The sequence below is a fragment of the Echinops telfairi genome, unplaced genomic scaffold, assembly GCF_000313985.2.
Source record: "Echinops telfairi isolate 266 unplaced genomic scaffold, ASM31398v2 ScPeMD7_7424;HRSCAF=8462, whole genome shotgun sequence".
In the NCBI taxonomy this organism is placed as follows: domain Eukaryota; kingdom Metazoa; phylum Chordata; class Mammalia; order Afrosoricida; family Tenrecidae; genus Echinops; species Echinops telfairi.
The window spans coordinates 53,234,052-53,258,440 of record NW_022111324.1 but is presented as its reverse complement, the minus strand read 5'-3'; the positions used below and the strand labels follow the sequence as shown (position 1 = coordinate 53,258,440).

The following is a 24,389-nucleotide window of genomic DNA, read 5'->3' as shown; positions in this document are numbered from 1 at the left end:
TGTATGAGCCCCTAATAAAAATGATTATTAAAAAAGAAAAAGAAAGAAAAAAAGATTGACTAAGCCTGAGAAACGGTATGTTGGGTCACTATGAGTCAGAATCAACTTGGATAGAAGTGAGTCCCCCACCTCCCCCTTTTCCCCAATAAAATGCATTGGGAGATAATACAGATATCATATCATTCTATAATTCAATCACATCAAGCAGTATTGTATAATTGATACCACAATCAGTTTCGAAACATTCTCTTCCTTCTGGAACTCCTCAATATAAGGTCCCCTTTATCCCTGCCACCCCACCCCCACCCCTCGCTCCCTGACAAATACCCCCCGCCCCACTCCACCCTGTACCTGCCAGGAACCCTTATTCTACTTGCTGTCTCTGTAGATTCATTAATCCTGGGTTTCATATACCAAAAACCAGAAAAGCATGTAACAAAAATTCAAGAGGGTGACCCCCCCAGTGACAAAATACTTCTGAGATAATCGCTAATATGAAAAACAACAACAACAACAACAACAACAACACACAGAAAATGCTGAAAACCAGATGGGGCTCAAGTGCATCAGAGCGGGGATCAACTGCCAAGGCTTTAACCATTCGAGTCAGGCTTATCGTTTTGTTTTCCTCTAGTCATCTCTCCAATGCCCTCTGGTAACCAGTTTCTCCCCTCTATTATGGATAGAGGGAAATCACCGAAGACTTATTGTCTGTGTAGTCTCCACAAATTCCTCTTGGGCTTCCACTGTCATCCATAGCCTTCTGAAAACCAGAATCTCACACTTTGCTTCAGATGGTATGATTTATAACCCTTCAATCATCGACGTCGAAGTGCTTCCTCCATGTTGGACTTAGTTGACATCTCATTTAACTGGCTGCCTCTTTGGAACCCAGCCTTTAAGACCACAGGTGCTATTTTATCTTATAGCTGAGCACCATCTAATTTCTTCACCACACGTTTCTGTAGACCCATATCTTCTGTTTTCCTATCATGAGGGTGAGTATAGAGCAGAGTCATGATGTAATAACTGATTGTTCTTAAATTGGAGCTAGGATTTAGTGAGTACCCCAAACCTATTCCAAGGTCTATGTTTGTTTGTTTTTTTTAATCTGTCTTTGGCTCCCTTTAGAGACCTCTTTGTTAATTTATGTTAGAGATTCTAGTTGATCATCTCCCTGGAGCATAAAGATCTCCCATCAATATTGTCATTGATTAGCCCCTGGTACTAAATTTTAAAACATTGTTGAGAGAGTGATATTGGGCCAATGTAAGCTAAATCCATATTGCAATACTTGAATTATTCAATTGTATAGAATAAGCTCTTTCATGGCTGGATGCTATTTACACAAACAATGGAAGTTGGTTTCAGGGAAAATTTACAATAATATTCACTGAGAATGTCAATCACAGGTTTGCTGGAATAATATATATCTCAATACAGCATATAGGGAATTGATGTAGTAAGTAAATGACTATCCACCTACTGATAGTTCAATACTTTTGGTATAGCTGCCTTCTGCTTCTTCAAACATCATGCATTTTCAATCTTAAATCCTCAGGTTACAAGTGTGGTTAAGGGAGAGCCCAGTTCATTAGTGGAGTTTCCACATTGGATCTAGAAGTGAGTTTTTTTGAGTGGGTTGGGTCTGTAAGTAAATTGCTCTCCTTTACTGCTAGATGTCAAGAGAAGTATAACAAGAACCATAGCTAATCTGGGCATGCCACTTAGTTGCACATGACTTGGACAATTTATTTAATCCTTGAGTGTCCAAGCTAATTTCCTTGTCAAGTGGGATACGAATAACACAATTTCAAATGTCAGTTGTGAAAAGTGAATGAGCTAGTGCACACATGAAGATCACATGACTGAACATACAAAGTCCACATCATTCTTTGATATAATCAAGAGATATTGGAAGTGGTCCTTTGTCCTCAGAATCGCTCTATATGGGACTCCCATGCAGCTCCTTTCTTGGCTTCGTCAGTTCTTGTTTCTCAAAATGAAAGTATGTACACACAAATGCCTCCCCCCACCCCCCCTTCCTACACACACACTTACTTTCTTAATTCCATGTTCTCTACCAACTGAAAGAGTCTTTGTGGGGTAGTGGTTATGCATTGGGCTGCTAACCACAAGGTCAGCAGTTTGAAACTACTGGCTGTTCCTAGGGAGAAAGATGAAGCTTTCTATACCTGTAAAGACATACAGTCTTGGAAACTCACAGGGACACTACTGCATTGTCCTACAGTGACCCTATGAGTCACAATAGACTGGATGGCAGTGAGTTGGCATTTTTGTTTGTTTTCAAGACAATACATTCACCCACACTACCCACACAGTTTTTCCCCAGAACAGTACTAAGCTTCTCACTCTCCACCAATTTATCTCATTTGTAGCCCCTTTAATGTGTCATTCCAACTTACCCTTGGAACAGATTGGCAATGCTGGTTCCCATTTGTTTTGGGCATGGCACTGCACACTGTCGGGTCCTTTTATGTCAAAGCCGGGTTGACACTTGAGCCTCACAGACTCGTATAAGGAGAATAAGATCTTATCCCCAGTTGTCCTTATTCCATTTTCAACCACTGGTGCTGTGCATGTATTAGGAGGTGGAATACACTCAGGGGGAAGACTGCTCCAGTTGCCAAATTGATTGTCATGGCTGGTACAGTGTATTGATGGCGTGCCCACAAGTTTAAAACCTCTTCCTCTCGTGTGGGTCTTGCAGTGATAGGTCACTACCATTCCGTATACAAAATATTCTTCATTATTGCTTGTGAAGTATCCATTGGCGATGGTTGGAGGTGGCTCACAGCGAATAACTGAGAGAAAGGGACAGTATGTTAAACAACAGTGCATTAAAGTAACAAGTGAAAAGATTCCAGTGAATCGCTAGACTATATTTACAGTCATTATTCACATTTAATATTGCGAACATGCTGATACGGTTTTAAGTTGCAATTTAGGTGGGCATAATAATAGCATGTATTCTAACTTTCCTGCTTATGCTATTTCCTGTCAACATACATATCTATTGACCTAATCAACATTTCTTTCTTTTTAAATTAGCTGTTTGATCAAATTATCATAGCATTGTTTACATAGTTCTCCCTTACTCTTTGTATTTGTCTTTTTATTTCTCACTTTTGTTAGCTGAGCATAGTGTTTTAAAAATAAAATAAGAGAAGCCCACACTAAAAGAAGACCTGTAAGGGAAAACAGAAAACACAACGATACAGCATACATTAAGGAGTTAAATTGGAATAAAGTCACATATGCATGGAATATTTATGAAATGGTATATTACAAAAAGTTCAACATTTTGAGAATCCGTATTATAAATTAAAATATAAATGATCAATACTCATTCTAGGAGACATATAAAGCAAGGCTCAAGCAACTATAATTCACAGATGCTATTCAATTTCAGAGCAATTCTATCAAACATTCAAGTAAAGATATTTCTTTCCACCCCCCCCCACCCTTTGGTGTTTTTTTTTTTAATCCTTTTATTAGGAGCTCATGCAACTCTTATCACAATCCATACATACATCAATTGTGTAAAGCACATTTGTACATTCATTGCCCGCATCATTCTCAAAACATTTGCTCTCCACTTAAGCCCCTGGCATCAGGTTCTTATTTTTTCCCTCCCTCCCTGCTCCCCCTCCCTCTTGAACTCTTGATAATTTATCAACTATTATTTTGTCATATCTTACCCTGTCCTGCATCTCTCTTCACTCACTTTTCTGCTGTCCATCCTCCAGGGAGGAGGTCACATGTAGATCCTTGTAATTGGTTCTCCCCTTCTAACCCACCCTCCTCTACCCTCCCAGTATTGCCACTCACACCACTGGTCCTGACGGGATCATCCGCCCTGGATTCCCTGTATTTTCAGTTCCTATCTGTACCAGTGTACATCCTCTGGTCTAGGCAGACTTTCAAGGTAGGACTGGGATCATGATGATAGTAGTGCGGTGGTGGTGGTGGAGTGGGTGGGTAAGAGGGGCGGGGAAGCATTTAGGAACTAGAGGAAAGTTGTATGTTTCATCATTGCTACATCGCACCCTGACTGGCTCATCTCCTTCCCGAGACCCTTCTGTAAGGGGATCTCCAGTGGCCTACAAATGGGCTTTGGGTCTCCACTCTGGACTCCCCTCCTCATTCACAATGATAAGATGTTTTGTTCTGATGATGCCTGAAACCTGATCCCTTCAAAACCTTGTGATTGCACAGGTAAAGATATTTCTAAATATAATATCTAAATGTTTCACAGTGTGTGTATATAGAGAGAGCTTATCAACTAATTTTTATCATGCCTAAGCTTGATACGATAGCACCATATCCATGCAAAAGTGATCATATTTAAGTCCATAAAAACCCAGTACATTTGAAATAGAAGTAGGATATAGCACATTGTGTTCCTCTAATGCTAATAATGAGAACTAAATAACCTCAAATAATGTCTCCAGGTATGGAAAATAGAAAGTAAAAATGCTACAAAGCCTTCTGCTTCTGATAATGGTGATCTTGACACCTCAGATCAAGTGTTCTACCCTCCCATCCTCTACCCCCTGAGAAAGACTAAGAAACTGCAGGGACAATAGAAAATGTCTTCGAAAGCACCAGAGAAACGTAGCAAGCTCTTGAAACACGAGGGCAACTCTGGAAGAGGAGGAAAGCCGGGCAAGAGTCGTGTGTCTGCATGGCTCTTCCTATCAGGAGGGCATGCTGAGAGGCTGACCAGACTTTTGCTAGTCTGATGAAGCCAAGGGACAAAAGTTGGAATCTAGCACCTGCCCAAAATGGAGCCTTGGATTTACCTTCTGATTTACACTGAGACCGCAAAGAGCTAGGCCGTGGTTATGAAGATTAATTGAAAATAAGCCTACGAGTGAAGATAGGAACTGTTCTTCCAGTAATATGCATGGCCCAGAACACCGCAGTTTTGTGAAACAAGATGAGAGCAATCCCAGTTTCCAGTGTCCCTGCTGCTTTGCAGACTCGAATGAAACACTCTCTCAAGAGGAAGATACATCACTTAAGACCCTACATTTATTTCTACAGACACATTTTCAAATGTAATGCTGGAAACACTATCAAAGACAACCAAGTATTTGAAAAGAAAAAATAGTAGGAACAGGACACAGCCCACTCACAGATCACGGAAACGGACACCATTCTTCATTATGGATATTTCACACACAGATTGAAAATCCATGAGTTTTCCATGTTCAGGGAAATAATACATAAAACAGAAACTTTGGGTAATAACAATTAGTTGGGTCTGTTGGGTTGATTCTGAATCATAGCAACCTCATGTGACAGAGCAGAACTTCATTAGGGTTTTCTCGGCTATAATCTTTGCTGAAGCAGACCAGCAGGTCTTTTCCCCATAGAAACTGCAGGGTGGATTTGAACCACTAACCTTTTGGTTAGCAACTCAGTACTTAGCGGCTTTGCCACCAGGGGTCCTTAAGTAATAAATGGAATATATCAAAAAGAATAGAGTGGACTCCCTGCTGAAATGGTGACTTAGTCAGCAAAGACCCAAGAAAAGAAATGGAACAGATACAGAAGACAATCCTGGAATCTTGAGCATCAAATGAAAGGATAAAGAACTAGATCAAACGCTGACTGAAAGAGGACACTGACGGAAAGTATCAAACAAGCAGAGATGGAGCAGCAGGGGCCAGCCTGGCACAGAGTGGCTATTTTGAATCAAAGTTAGTAGTAATTCGGGTGCACAGAAGGAGCAGAAAAGGCAACTTCACAACATTCTCAATAAAATATAGAGTAATTATAGACATACCTGGAGTAATGGAGGGTCTGATTGTTGGCTGCACCCAATGGGAAAAGCCCAGGGGCCATCCAGTAACCAGAGGTGCATGATTCTCCTCCTTTGACCCCGCCCCCCCCCCCGCCCCCCACAGGCGATTAGCAGCATTTGCCAGCACTGACCATCAGGAGCCAAGGCAAGAGCCCATCCTTCCTCCCTAGCCCCTCCCAGCCCACACCGCTCAAACTTGATCACCTCCCTACCTGCCTCAACTGCCACTCATCTCCATCTCCACCTAATGGTGACATGATGTCAGTAGCTCTTGAAACAGCAACCCCCCTCCCTCCTCCTCCTGCTCATTGAGAGACTGCAGCAGTGTAACACCACATGTACTGCCTGCAGCACCCTCCCCTTACTTCTACCTGCAGATGATCCTCCCCCTCTTGCTGAAAGGGAGGGGGGCAAGCATGCAACTGTGTGTGCTTTTGCCCACCACTCACCTACTCATCTGGCAGAAGGTAGCAACTACACCCTGAGGGGTCAACAATGCCCATCAAACTTGCTGTCCCACTGACTGGTGAGTGCCAGTGTGTGTTTCTGTGCCAAAGGACTGATAGCAGAGAGTGGCCAGTGCCAAATCAAAGAACCGTCAGATGCCTAACAAAACCAGGTAAAAGAGAACTGTGTTCATTATACCCCCCTTACTACTTCATCATCTGAAGACAGGCGGTAAACAATCCAGTAAGGCCAGGCAGACAGCCAGAGCATGCCCATTCCTCCTGCTCTGATATATCAAAGGTAAACAGAGCTAAACATGGAGAGGCAGCAAGCAAACATATAATAAATAAACAATTATAATAACATCTCGAAGCCTAGGAAACAACAGATAATATTAAATTATCAAAAGAAGTAGGATAACATGATTCCAACAGGTGACACAAATAAAGAACCAGGACTCCTCTCTGAGGAAAAAAAGGTAAAGCAACTACCTGATAAGGAACCGAATATATATATATATATATATATATCCTTCCTAGAGGCCAAGAAAAAAATCAAGGAAAACTCTAAAAGAATTCAGGAAAATAATACAAGAACAAAATAACAACATAGATATATAATTATGAACCATGCAGAAACATCAACTAGAAATTCAGAAGATAATACTAAAATTTCAGCAATAGGTAATGTATTGAAAGCACAAAGCCATGGAATTGAATCAATAGATGTCAGAATTAGCTAAACAGAAATCAAATCCCCTGATGTCAGCCTGTAAAAGGAACATGCAGAAAAAGAAAAGAAGAAAACTTAAGAAAGTTACGCGTTACGTAAGGAGCCCTTATGGTGTGGTGGTTATGCGCAGAGCTGAGATCAGCATGGTCAGCAGTTTGAAACCACCAGCAGTTTTTAGGGACAGAGACTGGGCTTTCTGTTCCTGTAAACAGTTGCAGTCTCAGAAACCAACAGGGGGTCATTATGAGTCAGCATTGGCTTCATGGCAGTGAGTTTAGGTTTTTTTCGAAGAGTTATGTGGGAAATTATTAATACGAATTTACATGTAATTAGAATTCTAGAATAGAAAGAGACTTGAAGTATTGAATGGTATGATATGTGAATTATATGATAATAAAATTGTAAAAAAGAAGATTCCCATTCAAGGCCCCAAATGAAAATCACCAAGACATATCATAATCGAAATTTCTCCAACCAAAGAGAAAGAAAGAATTCTGTAATTCTTACAAAGGAAAACCAATAAAATATACTGATTACTTGGCAGAATTTATACAAGTGGAAAGTATTCTAGATGGTGTAGAAAGCAGATAAATTACCTAGACAGACAAATTACCAGAACAATCTACAACAAAGACTTGAGAAACAAAATGAAATGGATTTTGATGACAACCCTGAGACCCCGAGCTTTAAAGGAAAGAATAATGATGTAACCAAAATGTAAGAAAGGAAGAGGATGAATGAGAAAATAGAAAACAGCGCACAGTCAGCCAGCACAGCATGACCATTTTGAATTATTACAAGCAATGTTGTGATTGAAACGGGAACCAGAAGAGGGTCTTTGCTCAGCTATGACAGTTCCAGCCCCCACACCAGTGTCCGGCTATCAATCAGAGAGGTCTTCCCTGCCCATCAACTGCTCCTTGTTATTTTTTAAAAATTTCTTCCTTCTTTTTTCCACCTTTTTGCCCCTTATTTTTGCCCAGAAGTTGGAAGTCAGCAACCTTACCCAGCCATAGCCACCATACTCACTGCTCCTCTCACGGGACAAGTGGCACCACCATTATATCAGTGACAGATGGCAGCCATCACCCACCCAGTCTGCCTCTAGCGGCTCTGCATGACCAGCGATCAGAAACTCACCCACAATGCCAGTGCCTACGAGTTTTACCTGTGGACAGGTGATGAGCACTCTAATGAACACGCAGCATGCTTGCCCCCTTACTTGGAAATATTAATATAAAACAAAACAAAATGTCAGGATGAAGCAAACCAATACACAACCAACAAATTAGTATACTAACACCACAGTATTCTGTAGACAACAAACAACTTTAAATCACACACACACACACACACACACACACACACACTAAGATGGCATAAAAAAGTGACAAAAATTCAGGGCCAGAAAGTTTCCCAAAACAAAACAAAAAAATGCTATTGCAACTACCTGCTAAGGAATTCAGAATCTTTAACTTTGGAGATTTCAGTAGCTTAAGAACGAGATCAAGGAAACCACACACAAACTCAATAGGTAAAACCTCTAGAAGAATCCAGAAAGACAGCACAAGTACAGATCGACAAACTGAGTGGAAAACTAGCAATCATGCAAAAACAGCAGATAGAAATCCAGAAAACCAATTCTACAATTTCATAAATTGATACTCATTTGAAGGGCAAAGGAATAGACTTGAATGGGTAGAAGACAGAATGAGTAAAATTGAACACAATTCTCTTGACTTAAATGTATTAGAAGAGCAATTGGGGAAAGAAGAAAGGACGTGTAAGACTATGTGGAACACCATTAAGAAACACAACTTAAGTGTGATCAGAACAGGAAGAGACAAAAAATGCACCAAGAAAACTGCTGACGATTTATTTGAAAAACTTTCCTAACATCATGAAAGACGAGAAGACTTGCATCCCGGAAGTTCACTGAATTACAAAGGGGATAGTCCCAAAGAAAAGCACCGACACATAATCCCATCATCAAACTTTCTAGAACAAAGAAAGGCAAAGAGAAAGAAAGAATCCTGGAAATGGCTTGAGGAAAACAAAAAGTTACAAAGAAAAGCCAATAAGAACAAGTTCTTGTTTGTTTTCAGAAGCCATGCAGGCAAAACGGCAATGGGAAGGCAGATATCCAATCTGGAATTTTAAAAAATCCAATGAAGAATTATTTATTTATCCAGCAAAATTGCTCTTTAAAAACAATGGTGAAATTAGGACATTTCCAGATCAACAGAAATTAGAGAAATGTGTAAAAGCTAAACTAACCTTGTAAGAAGTGCTCAAGGGAGTTCTTTGGACAGAGAACCTATAGTGACCTACCTGAGACAGAGACACCTAAGGGCATCACCCAGAATTAACAAGAAAGGAATCAAAACGAAAAAATAAACATGCAATCCTGAAAACAGGGAACCAGAGATGTCCATTTTAAACCATGACAACGACAAAGTGTAAAGAAGTAATAAGTGGTAAACTTACAAGACTTTCCAGTGGAAAAGTCAACACCATATGACAGAATAGACCATGTGAAACATGGAAAGGTAATAAGTTACAGGGTAACCTCAAAGAAAATGAATAAAACTTTTCACCAAAATAAAAAAGAATAAAATCCCCCAAATCTCAGTCCGTGCTGAAACACCAGTAAGGAAACAAATGATAAAATATGTAAACAAAAAGACCTCAGCAAGGAAAAATATGTGGAAAAAGGAAAGTATCAACACCACACACACATTCACAGAACAAAATGAGAGTGGTCGGTTCCTTTTTATCAATCATGGAAAGTAGATTAAATGGATCGGTCAAGAGAGAAAGCATAGCAGAATGTGTACGAATACCCAACCCTGATCAATACGCTGTCGGAAAGAGAAACAACTTACACACAAAGACGAAAACGAACTGAAAGTGAAAGACTGGAAGCACATACATCAAGTAAAGGGCAACAGAAAGTTAGCAGGGATGTCAATATCGATTTCTGATAAAATAGACCTAAGTCCTCCCAAAACTGAAAATGACAAAAAAGGATATTGTAGATTGATTGAGGGGTCAGTTCAACTAGAGAAAATGTCATCCTAACGGATGGCAGAACTGATGTAACAATCAAAGTGATTTGGCTACAGAGACCTCTGAGAATTGGCTAATTGATTAGGGCGTCTCCAAAACTGAAGCTTTGTTGGTTTATGTGAACAGAAAAGACCAATGCCTGGTGATCAGAAGTCGGACTTGCATTCTGGCAAAAAACTCTTATGGTTAATCAATCATTTGAAGTGAGTACACTCAGAGGTCCTGAATGAATGGGAGACTAGATCTTTGTAAGGAAGAAGCCTGTCGGACAGTTTTTTCCCAAGGCCCTTAGAGACATTCATTCATGTTTGGATCTAGGAAACATTACATAACTAGTTACAGCTGTCAAATATAGATATAAACTAGATATTCTACAGATTAATAAAATGAGATTTTTCCCAAAGTGCCATTTCATTATCTGATATTTTCACATAAAATACTTGCATATAGAATAAACATCTATATAAGTAAAGTGCTTCCCTACAATACCTTTTTACTGCTGTTTTTATTAAGGCTGACTAACATTCTAGTGTAAAGACATACTTCTAATTCTGCATGGCTATTTTATGTTTCTTAGGAAATTCTTTATGGTCACTTAAAAATTTTTAAACAGTTTTATTGACATATAATTCACGTACCATACAATTCAATGGTTTAAGCATATAAAAAAGTTGTGTAACCATTACTACAATCAATTTTAGAACATTTTCTTCTTTCTTGTACTCATTATTATTTGCACCTCATTTCCCCTCAACCTTTCCTACCATGCTCTCAAGAACCATTAATCCTGTTACTAGATCTGTAGATTTATCTGTCCTGGAATTTGTATAAGGAAAAACAAACAAACAAAAACACAGAAAACAAACCCAACAACAATAACAAAATAGAGAAAAACAGCAATTGAAAAAAAAAGCCCCCCCCCCAAAAAAAAAAGAAAACTAGAACACATTTAAAATGTGTCAAAACAGAGAACAAATGGTTAGGTGTTAAATTTTAACCTAACTACATCTGCATCAATCCACTTTGCAATGCGCTCTGTCTGATAGTGAGGTTACTCACATTCCTGGTCAATGGTCACAGGAGATTTCTAGTAGATGACTTCCAAATCATAATTTGAAACATTTATAGTACTTTAAATTTTTTACTATATAGGAATGTTGGAACAAAAACTTTAAGTACTTGCAAAACTCTATGTCTATTTTCAAAGTACAACCGCTAAGTTGCATCCATACAACTCAGTAAGGATGAGTACTATGACCATTTAAAAAAATCTTCACTAAGTTTCTAAGCAGAATAATAATTGTAGTAGGATGGTAGAGGAAACTCAATTGCATGTGAATTGAAGTGAGCATGAGGTTTGACAGCTATTACGAATTTACATCTTCAGATCCAGAAAAACTACCTCCAGGATAAGAAATAAGGTAACAATTTCCTGGGACACCATAAGCATGTTTTAGAGCATGATGGCTGTCTTTAGCACAAAAGGAACTTGATTAGTACTTTTGTCATTCCAAGGGGCGATTGGATATATTGGTAGCGGTAGTCGGAAGGGACATTTCAACTCACTGTCACAAATGGGTGGCAGATTCTCCCAGATGACACTCTTGCCTGAAATGACGCATGTATTAGAAGAATGACCAATGAGCTTGTATCTAGAGGTAAAGAATAATGAAAGATTATTTTCTAAATGTGTTATTAATCTCCCACTTAAATTACTACTGCTGGGAGAATACAATCTTCAAGAATTCAAAAGAAAAATTTTCACTTGGCAAAATCCTACCACTTTTCCAGATTTAATGTTTTTTTGTTTTTTAAAGGAGTTTTTAGTTTTTTCATGCTTTCTCAAGTGTACAGGCTCTTTTTTATTTATTACCTTAAAGGTCATATTTATATCACTCTAAAGTATATTGTTTAAAACTTATAGTGTTGCATGTGTATATGCTGTATATAGCTCTGTATAGTCTCTTTATAGTTATTTTATGCCTTGAAAATATTACTGTGTGAACACATGCATTGCTTTTACCAATAAGATTCAACAAACTTGAACCCTAAGCAATTCAAACTAATAAACTGTTTAACACGTAACTTCTTATTTAAAATGTTAAAAAGCAACAATGCTCAGTTAGATGAGATTTTTTTTCTTTATTTTCATAAAGCACATTTTATACCATTCTAAGGTGAATAATAAGTAGCCCTGGTGGTGTAGTGGTTATGCGTTTGGCTGTGATTCTCAAGGACGACAGTTCAAAACCACCAGCTGCTCCGAGGGAGAAAGATAAGGCTCTCTACTCCTATAGACAGTTAGTCTCAGAAACGCAAAGGGGTTAGTTCTACCCTGTCTATATGGTCACTATAAGTCAGCGTCTATTTATGGCAGTGAGTTTGGAGTTGGAAGGTGAATAATTGCAATTTCATCTAAGTTCTTTATGTATAAAGTTTTCAGTGGTTACTTCTTCCAAAGTGGCACAGGTCCCTTCTCCGTAGTCTGTTCCTACACTGGAAGCTCCTCTGAAATCGATTCACTTTTGGCATGTGAAATAACTGTGACATTGATAGCACTTGAAATACTGGTGACATAGTTTCCGGCAAGCCACCAAAATACCACAGATGGGTCTTGGCTGGAAGCAGAGAATACCAGAAAGATGGTTACTTGTATTCTCTTTACTGTGCCAAGGCTATGCCACTCTGTCAACTGTGTGGATCATAAGACACTGTGGACAATCTTGAGAAGGGTGGGAATTCTGCAAGCTCCTTCAGAAGTTGTTCACGGATCAAGAGGCAGTTGTGCAAACAGAACAAGGGAAAACAGCATAGTTTAAAATCAGGAAAAGTGCCTGACTGGGTTGTATCCTCTCACCATCCTTATTCAATGCATATGCTGAGCAAATCATCGGAAAAGCTGTCTTAAACGAAGAAGAATGGGGCATCAGGACTGGAGGAAGGCTGAGATATGCAGGTGACATCACCTTGCTTGCTGCTAGTGAAGAGTAGTTGGGGCACTTGCTGATGAAGATCAAGGAATTCCGTCTTCAATATGGATTACAATTCAGTGTAAAGAAGACCAAACTCCAACGGAACCCATAGGTAGTATCGTGATAAACGGAGAAAAGGTTGATGCTGTTATCATTTTGTCGTGCGTGGATCCACAATCAATGCTTATGGAAACAGCAGTCAAGAGATCAAAAGACACATTGTTTTGGGTAAATCTTCTGCACAAGACCTCTTCAGAGTACTGAAAAGTAAGGATGTTGCTTTGAGGACTTGTTGAGTCTGACCTAAGCCATGGTATTTTTAATTCCTCATATGTATGTGAAAGTTGGACATTGAATAAGGAAGACCAAAGAAAACTGGATGCATTTGAATTGTGGTGCTGGAGAAGAATATTGAAAATACTATAAACTTCCAAAAGAACAAAAAAAATTTTCTTGGAAGAAGTATGACCAAGATGTCCCTCCAAAGCAAAAATGGCAAGACTTCTTTTTTTTTTTTTTAAAGAAAATGTTCCTTTTATTTCTCATCCTTTCATTCTCATTATTGCTCTATTTTATTCAAGGTCAAACCAAGTTATTTGTTTGAAGTGGCTTACATTCTATTCCCCCCCTTCATTTATTTATTTAGTTAAAAAATAATTTTGTTGGGGCTCGTACATCTCTTATCACAGTCCATACATCCATCCATTGTGTCAAGCACACTTGTACATTTGTTGCCCTCATCATTCTCAAAACATTTGCTTTCTACTCGAGCCTTTGGTATCAGCTCCTCATTTTTCCCCTCCCCCTCCCTCTCCCCCATGAACCCTTGATAATTTATGAATTATTATTTTGTTGTGTCTTATACCATCTGATGTCTCCCTTCACTCACTTTTCCGTTGTCCGTCCCCCAGGGAGGAGTTTATATGTAGATTCTTGTAATCTGTTCCCCCTTTCTCCCCACCTTCCCTCCACCCTCCTGGTATCACCACTGTCACCACTCGTCCTGAGGGGATCATCTGTCCTGGACTCCCTGTGTTTCTAGTTCCTATCTGTACCAGTGTACATCCTCCGGTCCACTTGGATTTGTAAGGTAGAATTGGGATCATGATAGTGTGGGGGGTGTGGGGCTCGGGGGGGAGAAAGCATTCAAGAACTAGAGGAAAATTGCATTTTTCATCATTGCTAACTGCACCCTGACTGGCTTGATCACCTCCCCGTGGCCCTTCTGCAAGGCCCTGGGTCCCCACTCCGCACTCTCCCTCATTCACAATGCTATGATTTTTTTGTTTGTTTGTTTTGATGCCTGATACCTGATCCCTTTGACTCCTTGTGATCTCACAGGCTGGTGTGCTTCTTCCATGTGGGCTTTGTTGTTTCTCAGTTAGATGGCCACTTGTTAATCTTCAAACCTTTAAGACTCCAGACTCTATCTTTTGATGGCTGAGCACCATCAGCTTTCTTCACCACATTTGCTTATGCACCCGAGTCAGGACAGGCTGGTGTGCTTCTTCCACAAGTCAGCAGAAGGACACCATGTTTGGTAAAGTAGAGGAGCAGCAAAAAAAGGACCCTCACAGAGATGGATTGGCACAGTGTCTGCAACAGTGGGTTCAAGCATGGGAACACTTGCGAGGGTGGCGCAGGATCTCGTAGTATGTAGTTCTGTTGTGTATTGGGTTGCTCAAGGGCACGTAAAAACAAGAGCAACATCCATGTTTCATTTCTTTAAGGTGTTACAAGATTCTTGAGTGCACAGAAATTGCTATGTGCATGCTTGTTATATGTGTATGTGTTGTATGAATATACACACAAACTGCCCAAAGTTTTCCATAAAAATTCATGACATTTATTTTATTTCAACTGAGATTCTACGGCGATAGAGTCCTGGGCTGATCTAGTTACAAGAACTGGTGCAGAGGGTCACGCTTGATGTCATGTCAAGTGAGTCATATATTTACTGGCGAGAATTTTGCCTTATGAATATTTAAGAGAATATGCCACTATCCTCTATCAAGTCTTTATATAGTTGTGTATACTTTTGTTGCAAATATATCCATAAATGTGGTAGAGCATACAGGAGGCAAAGTTATGAATACTTTTTAGGCATAAAAAACCTCCAAAACTCCTGGAGGGAATGAGTTCCTGGGTCTGGGAGATCAAAGTGAATGTTTCAGGAGTGAACAAGGTCAATTGGCATAATATGGTTCACAAAGACAATGTTCTACATCGTCCTTGAGTGAGCAGCTCATGAGCAGTTATCTAAGGTGCAGCCATTTGTTTCTCTCCATCCAGAGGAAAGAAAGAGATGCAAATTGAAATACACCTGCAAGCAATTAGTCCAATAGACTAATGTGTCATGCAAACATCAATCCTCATGACTCGACACCAGCAGAACTAAATGGTACCAGCGGTTCTGAAAAGAGTCAGAAGATCTTGGATAGAATGGGAGAATAAAACAGTAAAACGCAAAATCTTAAGAAACCAGGTTTACTGGTAAGAAAGAGACAACCGGGACCCCTGAGATGATGCTCCTTAGTCACCCCTCGGGTCCGGAACAGAACGTGCCCCCTGTGGCAGAATAGCAACCACTTAGGAGTGAAAGGGTAGCATTTACCCAATGGAAGCATCCAGAGGGTGAAGAAAGGAAACAGGGAGCACAGGGAGAAGCGGATTGTAGTTGATGAGTTGACAGAAAAGACATATGAATGTAAACCTGATGATTAGCCTGTAAATCTTCACCTGATTAAAAAAAGAAAGGACGGAGACCACACGGCTCCACAAAGCCGTGTTCCAACAGCAAGAAGAGAGTGCCAAATGAGAGATCAATGGATGGAGATCGCAATAGAGGTCGAAGAAACTGGACGTATTATCATATTGGTGTAGTGTGTATGTTGCAATTACTAATGACTTTTGTAATTTTTTCCAGTTTTTAATGCCTTCCAATAAGCTATTGTTGCTGTTGAGTACTGTTGAATTAGCTTCAACTTTTAGACACTCCTATGACAGAGTAGAACTGCCCTCCAGTGCTGTGGTGTATTGTCTGAGATCTTTACACAAGCAGGCTGTCAGGTCTTTCTCTCCCAGACCTGCTGTGTGGGTTTGAACTGCCAACCTTGCGGTCCTCACCACAGCACTTACCACTACGCATCTGGCTCCTTTCTCCAAGTGAATCACCCCAAATGAAAATATCCTAAATTGTGCTGGAACACACATACACATGGAGGATGAATGCAGTAAACAAGGGGCAGTCTTTTAACTGTATGTGGCCCTTCTCTGCCTGTTTATCTTAGGACCAAAGGATCAGAAGGTCCCTCTGGCTTATGACACTATAGACGGTGTTTCCTGAAGTGCTCTTTGTGGGTTTCTAATCCTGGCTGGAATAAACATGGTGAGGTAAGTTTCCTTGTGAGCGCTCAACTTCTCTTCCTTACTATTGGTTTGTGTTTCAGTAATAACCACATCTACAAGTGGAAGATATCTTTGTATTCACCGGGCAAGGGAATCCAGACTGAAGAGAGTTTTAATTTAATTATACTTGCTGTCCAAAGTTGAGTGAAATAATTGAACAAACAATGGAAATATTATTTGAAAACAATTTGTTTTCTGCTGGGATGTTTAAGAAGAAATAAAGCCATCAAAGATTTTAAAAGCACACTACTTAATTTTAACTGCCTAAAACTCTAAATAAAAAACTCTAAATAAAACTCAAACTGTCATAGAGGCAATGCTGACTCATGGCGACCCTACAGGACAGGATAGAACTGCCCCTGTGAGTTTCCGACACTGTAACTCTTTATGGGAATGGAAAGCCGTGCCTTTCTCCCTTGGGAAAAAGGCACCTACAATTGTTAGACTCATTCTAACAGTAGTCATTACACCCCACCCTATCTTTCTGAGTCTCCTGGAACAGAGAGGCTGTGGAGTCAGATAGCTACGACCCCGAGCAGGAAAGGCCGGTTCTTTTGGTGACTATATATCATCAAAAGAAATAGCATACAAGCTGGGGCAGACATGCCTAGACATTTAGGAATCTTTTACCTATAACCCGAGGTACGGCTATGAGGATTTAGGGTACTAGTGCCATTTATCCCCCCCCACTTTTGTCATGTGGATAGGAAAAAAGGAGCCCCCCTCCCCAAATCACTATGAATTATTCGCTAATGGAAAATGTCTTTTGTAGAAAACCCCTTCCCTTGGCAATATAATACATTTTTATATGAAATGTTTTGTTTTGAGATAATGGTAGACACACAGGCTGTAAAATAAAGCAGTGTATTTGTCCACTTCACTCAATTTCCTCAAATAAAAACATCTTACTAAACTCTCTACCACTTAGCTGTTGGTTTGTCATGCTGTGGCGTGTGCGTTGCTATGATGAGGGAAGCTTTGCCATTGGTATTTCAAATAACACCAGGGTCACTCGTGGTGGGCAGATTTCAGCAGAGCTTCCAAACTAAGGCAGGCTGGGAAGAAGGAAGAGGCAGATCACTTCCGAAAAATAAGCCACTGGAAACTTTGTGCATAGCAGCAGACGCTGTCTGCCTTAGTCCCATGGACCCGCTTAAATTGGAAGGCCCTGCTAGTGCCACCGGGGAAGAGCTGCTGCAGCAGCAGCACTAGTAGTAGTAGACGTAGTAGTAGTTGTATGGTTGCGTGGTTCCAGCCACAGTGGCCCTGTGCACAACAGGATGAAAGACCGCCCTGTCCTGTGCCAGCCCCACAATCTTTCCTGTGCTTGAGCCCGTTATCAGTTCGTCGTATTGTCGTCCTCTACTTTTCTAGCAATGGTCCCTCCTGATGATCTGATGATTCGTACATGAGACGAAGTCTCTCCATCCTCAATCCTAAGGAGCCTTCTGGCTATAATTCTTCCAAGACAGATCTGTTTGTTCTCCTGGCAGTTCGTGGTATCTCCAATGTTCTTCACCAGCACTGTGAGTCGAAGGCATCAGTTCATCTCTGGTCGTCCGGACTCAACGTACACACAGAGAACCTTCGTGAGCTGCCAGGAGCAAGATTTCCGAGGGCTTCATTCTCTGATAGGGCATAGCACAAAGTGAGGCGAAATAGCTGCAAATATCCATTACTAATCGGAATGTGGAATGTAAACAGTATTAATCTAGGAAAACTGGAAGATATAAAAAATGAAAGGTAATATATAAAGATTCATATCCTATGCATTAGGGAGGTAAAACTGACTGGTATTGGCCATTTTGAATCAGATAATTATATCACTTAGTATGCTAGGAATGACAAATTGAAGAGGAATACTCCTCATAATTCATATTCATAATATAAAATGTTTCCAGATCGATCCTGAAGCACAGTGTTGTCAGTGATGTGATAATATCCACATATCTACGAGGAATACCAGTCAATAGGACTATTACTCAAATTTAGTAACTAACCACTAATGCCAAAGATAAAGAGATTAAGAATTTTTACTAACTTCTCTAGTGTAATATTGATTAAACCTGCAATCCAGATGCAATTGGCAATTTGTGGTGAGTGGAATGTGAAAATTGGAAACAAAGTAGAAGGATCATTAGTTTTAAAAGATGGTCTTAATGATAGACAGGAAGATAAAATCATATGACAGAATTTTACAAGACTAATGACTTGCTCACTTCAAATATCTGTTTTGAACAACACAAACAGTGACTATGCCTGTGGACCTTGCCAGATAGAATACACAGGACTCAATTGACTACATCTCTAGACAGAGAAGCTCAATATTATCTGTCAGGACAAGGATAGAGACCAACTGTGGGATAGATAATCATTTCTCATCTGCAAGTTCAAACAAATTCACAAGAGCGAAAACATGCTTATGGGTCTGTTCATGCAGAATTTAAGGCCATCTCAAGAACAGATTTGATGCATCCAGTGAGTTGTTGGATGACATCAAAGGCAGCGTACGTGAAGTAACCAAAGGGCATCCCAAAAGTAGGAAAGAAAGAACGACCATAATGGTTGTCAGAAGAGACTCTTAAGCTTATCCTTGTACATAGAATGGCTAAAGCAAATCAAGAAATGATGAACTAAAGAGCTAAACAGAAAATACCAAAGGGCAGCTAGAGAAGCCAGCCCTTATAATGATGTCTGCGAAGACCTGGATTTAGAAAACCCAAAGGACAGAATATTCTCAACACTTTTCAAACTGAAAGAACTGAAGGAAACATTTAAACCTCTATTTATAGTAATTTGCAGCTTCAGAAACCCCATATAAGGTTGCTATGAATCAAATCCAACTTGATCTCAGTTGATTTGGGGGGTAGGGGGGTTATGGACAAAATATTGAACAATGTAGGAAGCATCAGAAGAAGGTGGGAGGAACACATAGAGTCACTGTATTCAAAATAATTGGTCTATGTTCAACTATTTAGAGGCAGCATAAGATTAAGACCTGATGGCACTGAAGGCAGAAATCCAAGCTCCACTGAAGGCATTGCGATAAAACAAGGCTCGAGGAATTGAACGACTGTTGTTTGGAATGTGTCAATAATTTAAGACCGCACTGTAAAGCACTCACTTGTCTATGGCAAGAAATCTGGAAGACAGATACTGGAAGAAAAGTGTATTTGTGTTCATTCCAAAGAATGATAACCCAACAATATGTAGAAATATTGAACAATGGCATATACAAGTAAAATCTTACTGAAGATAATTTAAACATTGTTGTAGCAGTATATCCATAGGAATTTGCCAGAAAATTCTGGCTGGATTCAGAAGAGGATGTGGAACAAGTGATATCGTGTTTTTGCTAAAAGCAGAGGATGCCAGAAACAAGTTTCTCAATAAAAATGGTGGCTGTACACATGGGACTTGCCAGACTGAATACACTGGAATAAAATTGACTACATTTGTAGCAAGAGCTGGTGGAGAAGATGAATATCGGCAGCCAAAATGAGGCCAGGGGCTGATTGTGGAATTGGCCATCAATTACACATATGTAACGTCATCACCATGAATAAAACTCAGTGACCCCTAAAGAAGAAAGAAACAAGTCTCGCGATGTGTCATTGCCACTACAAAGGCATTTGACCATGTGGGTCATAAAAAAACCTCTGGGTAATATTGTGAAGAATGGGAATTCCAGAATACTCGTTTTTCTAATGCAGGATGTGAACAGAACATAAGAACTGCATGTTGTAAAATCAGGAAGGTGGGTGTTAGGGTTGTTTGTATCTTTTCCCCATGCGCATTCAATCTGCATGCTGGGCAAATAATCGGAGAAGCTGGATGACACGAAGAAGTGTGTGCCATCAGGAATGGAAAAATGGCCCAGCAACCAAAAAATATGCCGTGCAGCTCACACCACCTTGCGTGTGAAAACAAAGTGGGTTTGAAACATTGACGGATGAAGCTCACAAAAGAGAGAGACTTCCATATGGATGACGCTTCCACAGAGAGAAAACAAAAGCCCTCACACCGGCACCAACGAGCATCTTCTCCATACACAGAAGGTCGATATTGTCAGCAATTTTATTTCCTTAAGTCCACAATCCATACCCATGAGAGCAGCGGCCAGAAAATCAAATGACACGGCATGGCGCAAAGCATCGCTTTCCAGTGTCAAAAAGCAATGACATCACCTTGAAGAGGAGGGACTCCAATCCCAATCGCCTCCTAAGCATGCGAAAGCTGGACAAAGGGAGAACGAATACACACCAGTGCCTTTGAATGACGGTGTTGACCAAGAATATTGAATATACCATAGTCTGTCAAAAGAACAAACAAATCTCTCTTGAGAAGTACAACCCAAACGATCCTGAGAAGTGAGGAGAGCAAGGCTTACTCTGGGATGCCGTCAGGTGGCATAATGATTACACGTTGGGCTGTCATCCGCAAGGTCAGCAGTTCAGGACAACCACCTGCTCTGAGGGAAAGATGGGGCTTTCTACTCCTGTAAAGAGTTACAGCCTTGGAAATTCAAAGGTGCGTTTCAACCCAGACCTGTAGGGTCACTGTGAGTTGGCATTGATTGGATGGCAGGGAATTTGGTTTGGAGTTTTTACAGTGGAATTTTGATGGGAATTTCTAGTTTGGCTTCATTTTGATTGAAAAGCATACTCTGATTTCAGTTCTTTTAAATGTGATGAGGTTTGTTTCATGACTCAGGACACTTGAAAAGAACGTTGCTGTTAGGTGGATGCTTTCTAAATGTGAATTAAAATCTGCTTGTTGATGGTATTGTTCACTTATTCTATATATTCACGGATTTTCTATCTACTACCGTTTCCCTGAAAGTAAGACATCCCCTGAAAATAAGACCTACTTACAGTTTGGCCTCTTGCTGAAATATAAGGCATCCCCCGAAAATAAGACCTCCCCGAAAATAAGGCCCAACTGAAGCTACCGTAACTCTGGAATCTGGACTATAGCGGCGGGTACTGTGCAGCTCACTGTTGGCCGCAGCGCAGCCGGAGCAGACAGGAAATGCGAGATCTCTTTCAATAAAACAATAAATGTGTACCGTATTCTTCTTCATGGAAAAGTACGACATCCCCTGAAAATAAGACCTAGGGCATCTTTGGGAGCAAAAATTAATATGAGACACTGTCTTGTTTTTGAGGAAAGTGGGTAGTGCTCAAGTCTCCCATCATAAGTCGGGATTCTTTCCCCCTCAGCTGTGTTTTTGTTCCCTGTATTTCGAAGCTCTTTTGTTTGTGGCATATACACTTCCATTAGTTCTGTTTTCTTGGAGTAGTTCCTGCGGGATGTTAAGGGTTAAATGTTTGAGCACTAGTCAAAAAGAGGCTGGCAGTTTACACTTCCCTAGAGAGATTTGCAGCTGAGAGCCAGGTGATCTGCTTCCCAGAGCTCACAACCTTGACAAACCCGTGGAGGCGTTTACTCTGCATCCCTAGGGCCTCCCACCACGAGTGCATCCACTGTGACAACTAGCAACAAGCATGGTTTCTTGGTGACTTGAACCTGCCATCAATGTATCTTTGTCCCTAGTCATTCTATTTGCCTTGACATCTATTTGATCTGAAATTGATACAGATACATCTCAAGGACGCCAAACCCACTGCCACCGAGTTGATGCTGATTCCTAGTGACCCCTCTGTGGGTTTCAGAGGCGGTAACTATTTACAGGAGCAGAGAGCCGTGTCTTTTTCTAGCGGAGCAGCTGGTAGTTTTAAACTGCCGACCGTGCAGACTGCAGCCTATCTCATAACCCCTAGACCATCGGGGCTCTTAATACAAATGAATGTTGCTTGAACACCCTTTTGCTTTCAATCTACGTAAGGCACCATATTTAAAGTGAATTTCTTGTAGACAGCATTTCATGACGATGTGTTTTTTAAATGTACTTTTCCAACCTGTCCTTTGATTGCTATATTCATACCATCTGTATTTAATGAAATTAATCACGTGAGGGCTGTCTCACACTGTATTTGTTTTTCCTTTGTTTCCTTTATCAGTCTTCTATTTATCTTTTCTTGTTTTCTTATGGCTTATTTGAGCTTTTTAAAGGATAGTGTCTTTTGAGAAAAACAATTATTTTGGACTATATTGCCTTGTATGATTTTTCCACGGTTACTCTAGATATTGCAGTACGCAAACACAGTTTAGCCACTGGTAACACTGTTTTACCTTTAGTCTTGGTAGTTTTCACTTGAGTCAATTGTTGAAACCTTACCTCCATTCAGGTCCCTTCTACTTCTTTGCTGAAGGTCTCTAGGTTGCATTATTTGTTTCAAAGGATGTTCAATTACTTGCTGAAGCAATCTTATAACAGCCATTTAAAAATCTTTGTTAGGGAGTCCCGTCACCTAATTTATCTTGTTGTTGTCATCGATTGGCCACCTCTTGTCATTCAGGTTGTGGTTTTCCTAGCATATATTTTTCAAGCGTCTCTTGAACATTTTGGATGCGCGGTTAGAAAACTGGAGCCGCTTAAATGTTCTGTTTCAGCAGGCAATCAATCACCTGGGTAAGCTTCAGTCTGCTGTATTCTGTGAGCTCTAATTTGGATGATGATTTCGTTTTCTGAGTTCTCGCGATGTTGACCTACTATGTCTAGTTCTTGTGGCTCCGCTTAAGCTCCCCTGTGTCGTTGCTGACCCATCTCAGAAGGGGGGAGGTGCTTCCTCAATTTCTCTGTGTCACAAGGTGGGTGGTGGGGAATGCCCAGGTCCTCAGGAACAAGAGTGCTTTTCCCTGGTCCCCTGACCCTGGTGACCTTTCCACTTGATCTCCGCCAGTCCTGCTGGGGGAGTACCCATTTGGGCTGACTTCTCCTGGGTGGTGGATGTGTGGGGTGAGGGATGGGTCCTCCCTCCCCCCCTCTATATCTAAGACTGTTAATGATTGTGAGTTGCAAGACTATCCAACGCCTAGTGTGTAATATATGAAAGATATTCAAATAAACAATGTTGTCATTCTTTTCCAGTCCAAATTACTAGCCAGTCTACTTTCCTCTTCTCGCCTTTCAGAGCTCATGAATGATTGTTGAATTGTTTGCAGGGTACTTAGCTACACACACCAAAGGGATGCACAGAGAAAAGTGAATCTACCATCTTGTCCTAGAACTAAACAACTTATAAACAGCTGATTATAAAAGTAATGAAAACTCCAGTAATGGAGAAAAATTCATCCATGACACTGCCTTACAAAAATGCAAATTCTAGTTCTGAAGAGTCTGCCTCTCTAATTGTCCAAGATATTCTAATAGTGCTGAGCTTTGAACCATACTTTGAGTACCCAGGGTTTTGCAGGAAATTCTTCTAGTCTTTTCCATAGAGATATATATGTAATGTACATGCCAATTGGAGTTCCCTGTCCCAGGGAGGTAAGATGAAACAGGACCAGGATGCATCATTCATAGCTATGGGAGAAGCCCCCTCAACGTCATAATTTCTGTGAGTCTTAGGACTTCTCTATATTTTTCTCTGTTTCCACTGCTGCTGACTTTGGGTTATATACAACATTTGTCCTTCAGCAAAGTTCAGGATTTTGAGTTAATCCAATTGTGCAAAAGCATTATATAAACACACACACATTACTACAAAATCATAGTAATTATTAAGCAAAACATCAAGAAGCGATGCTACTGTTTCTTGACGTATCTTCCATCTAGATCTATGTACTTCCAAAGGTAGGGTTTCTATCTCTGTAAGCTGTCCCTGAAGAATTCTGTGCTTTTTGATTTACATCATGTAAAACCAGTTGTTTGGGGATCCTCAAGAATTGTGTTCCTTTAAATTGCTCTTTGAGTTTGAGGAACAGCATGATATCTAAAAGATATCAGGGCGGATGGAAAACATTTTCCAACTAAATTCTCAAAGAATGGGCCTTGCCACCCTTGAGGAATGAGCAGCTGCATT

The 24,389-nt window shown here is 40.3% G+C and overlaps 1 protein-coding gene across 1 annotated transcript in view; it reads right to left on the bottom strand.

The window, feature by feature from the left end:
* Positions 1-24,389, bottom strand: part of LOC101654788 (complement receptor type 1-like) — a 161,576-nt gene that overhangs the window by 84,824 nt on the left and 52,363 nt on the right. The window contains exons 20-21 of the mRNA XM_045298193.1: positions 11,648-11,733; positions 2,427-2,825 (exon numbers count right to left, since the gene is read on the bottom strand). Coding sequence (XP_045154128.1) covers positions 2,427-2,825; positions 11,648-11,733 — 485 coding nt within the window. The remainder of the gene's footprint in view (positions 1-2,426; positions 2,826-11,647; positions 11,734-24,389) is intronic.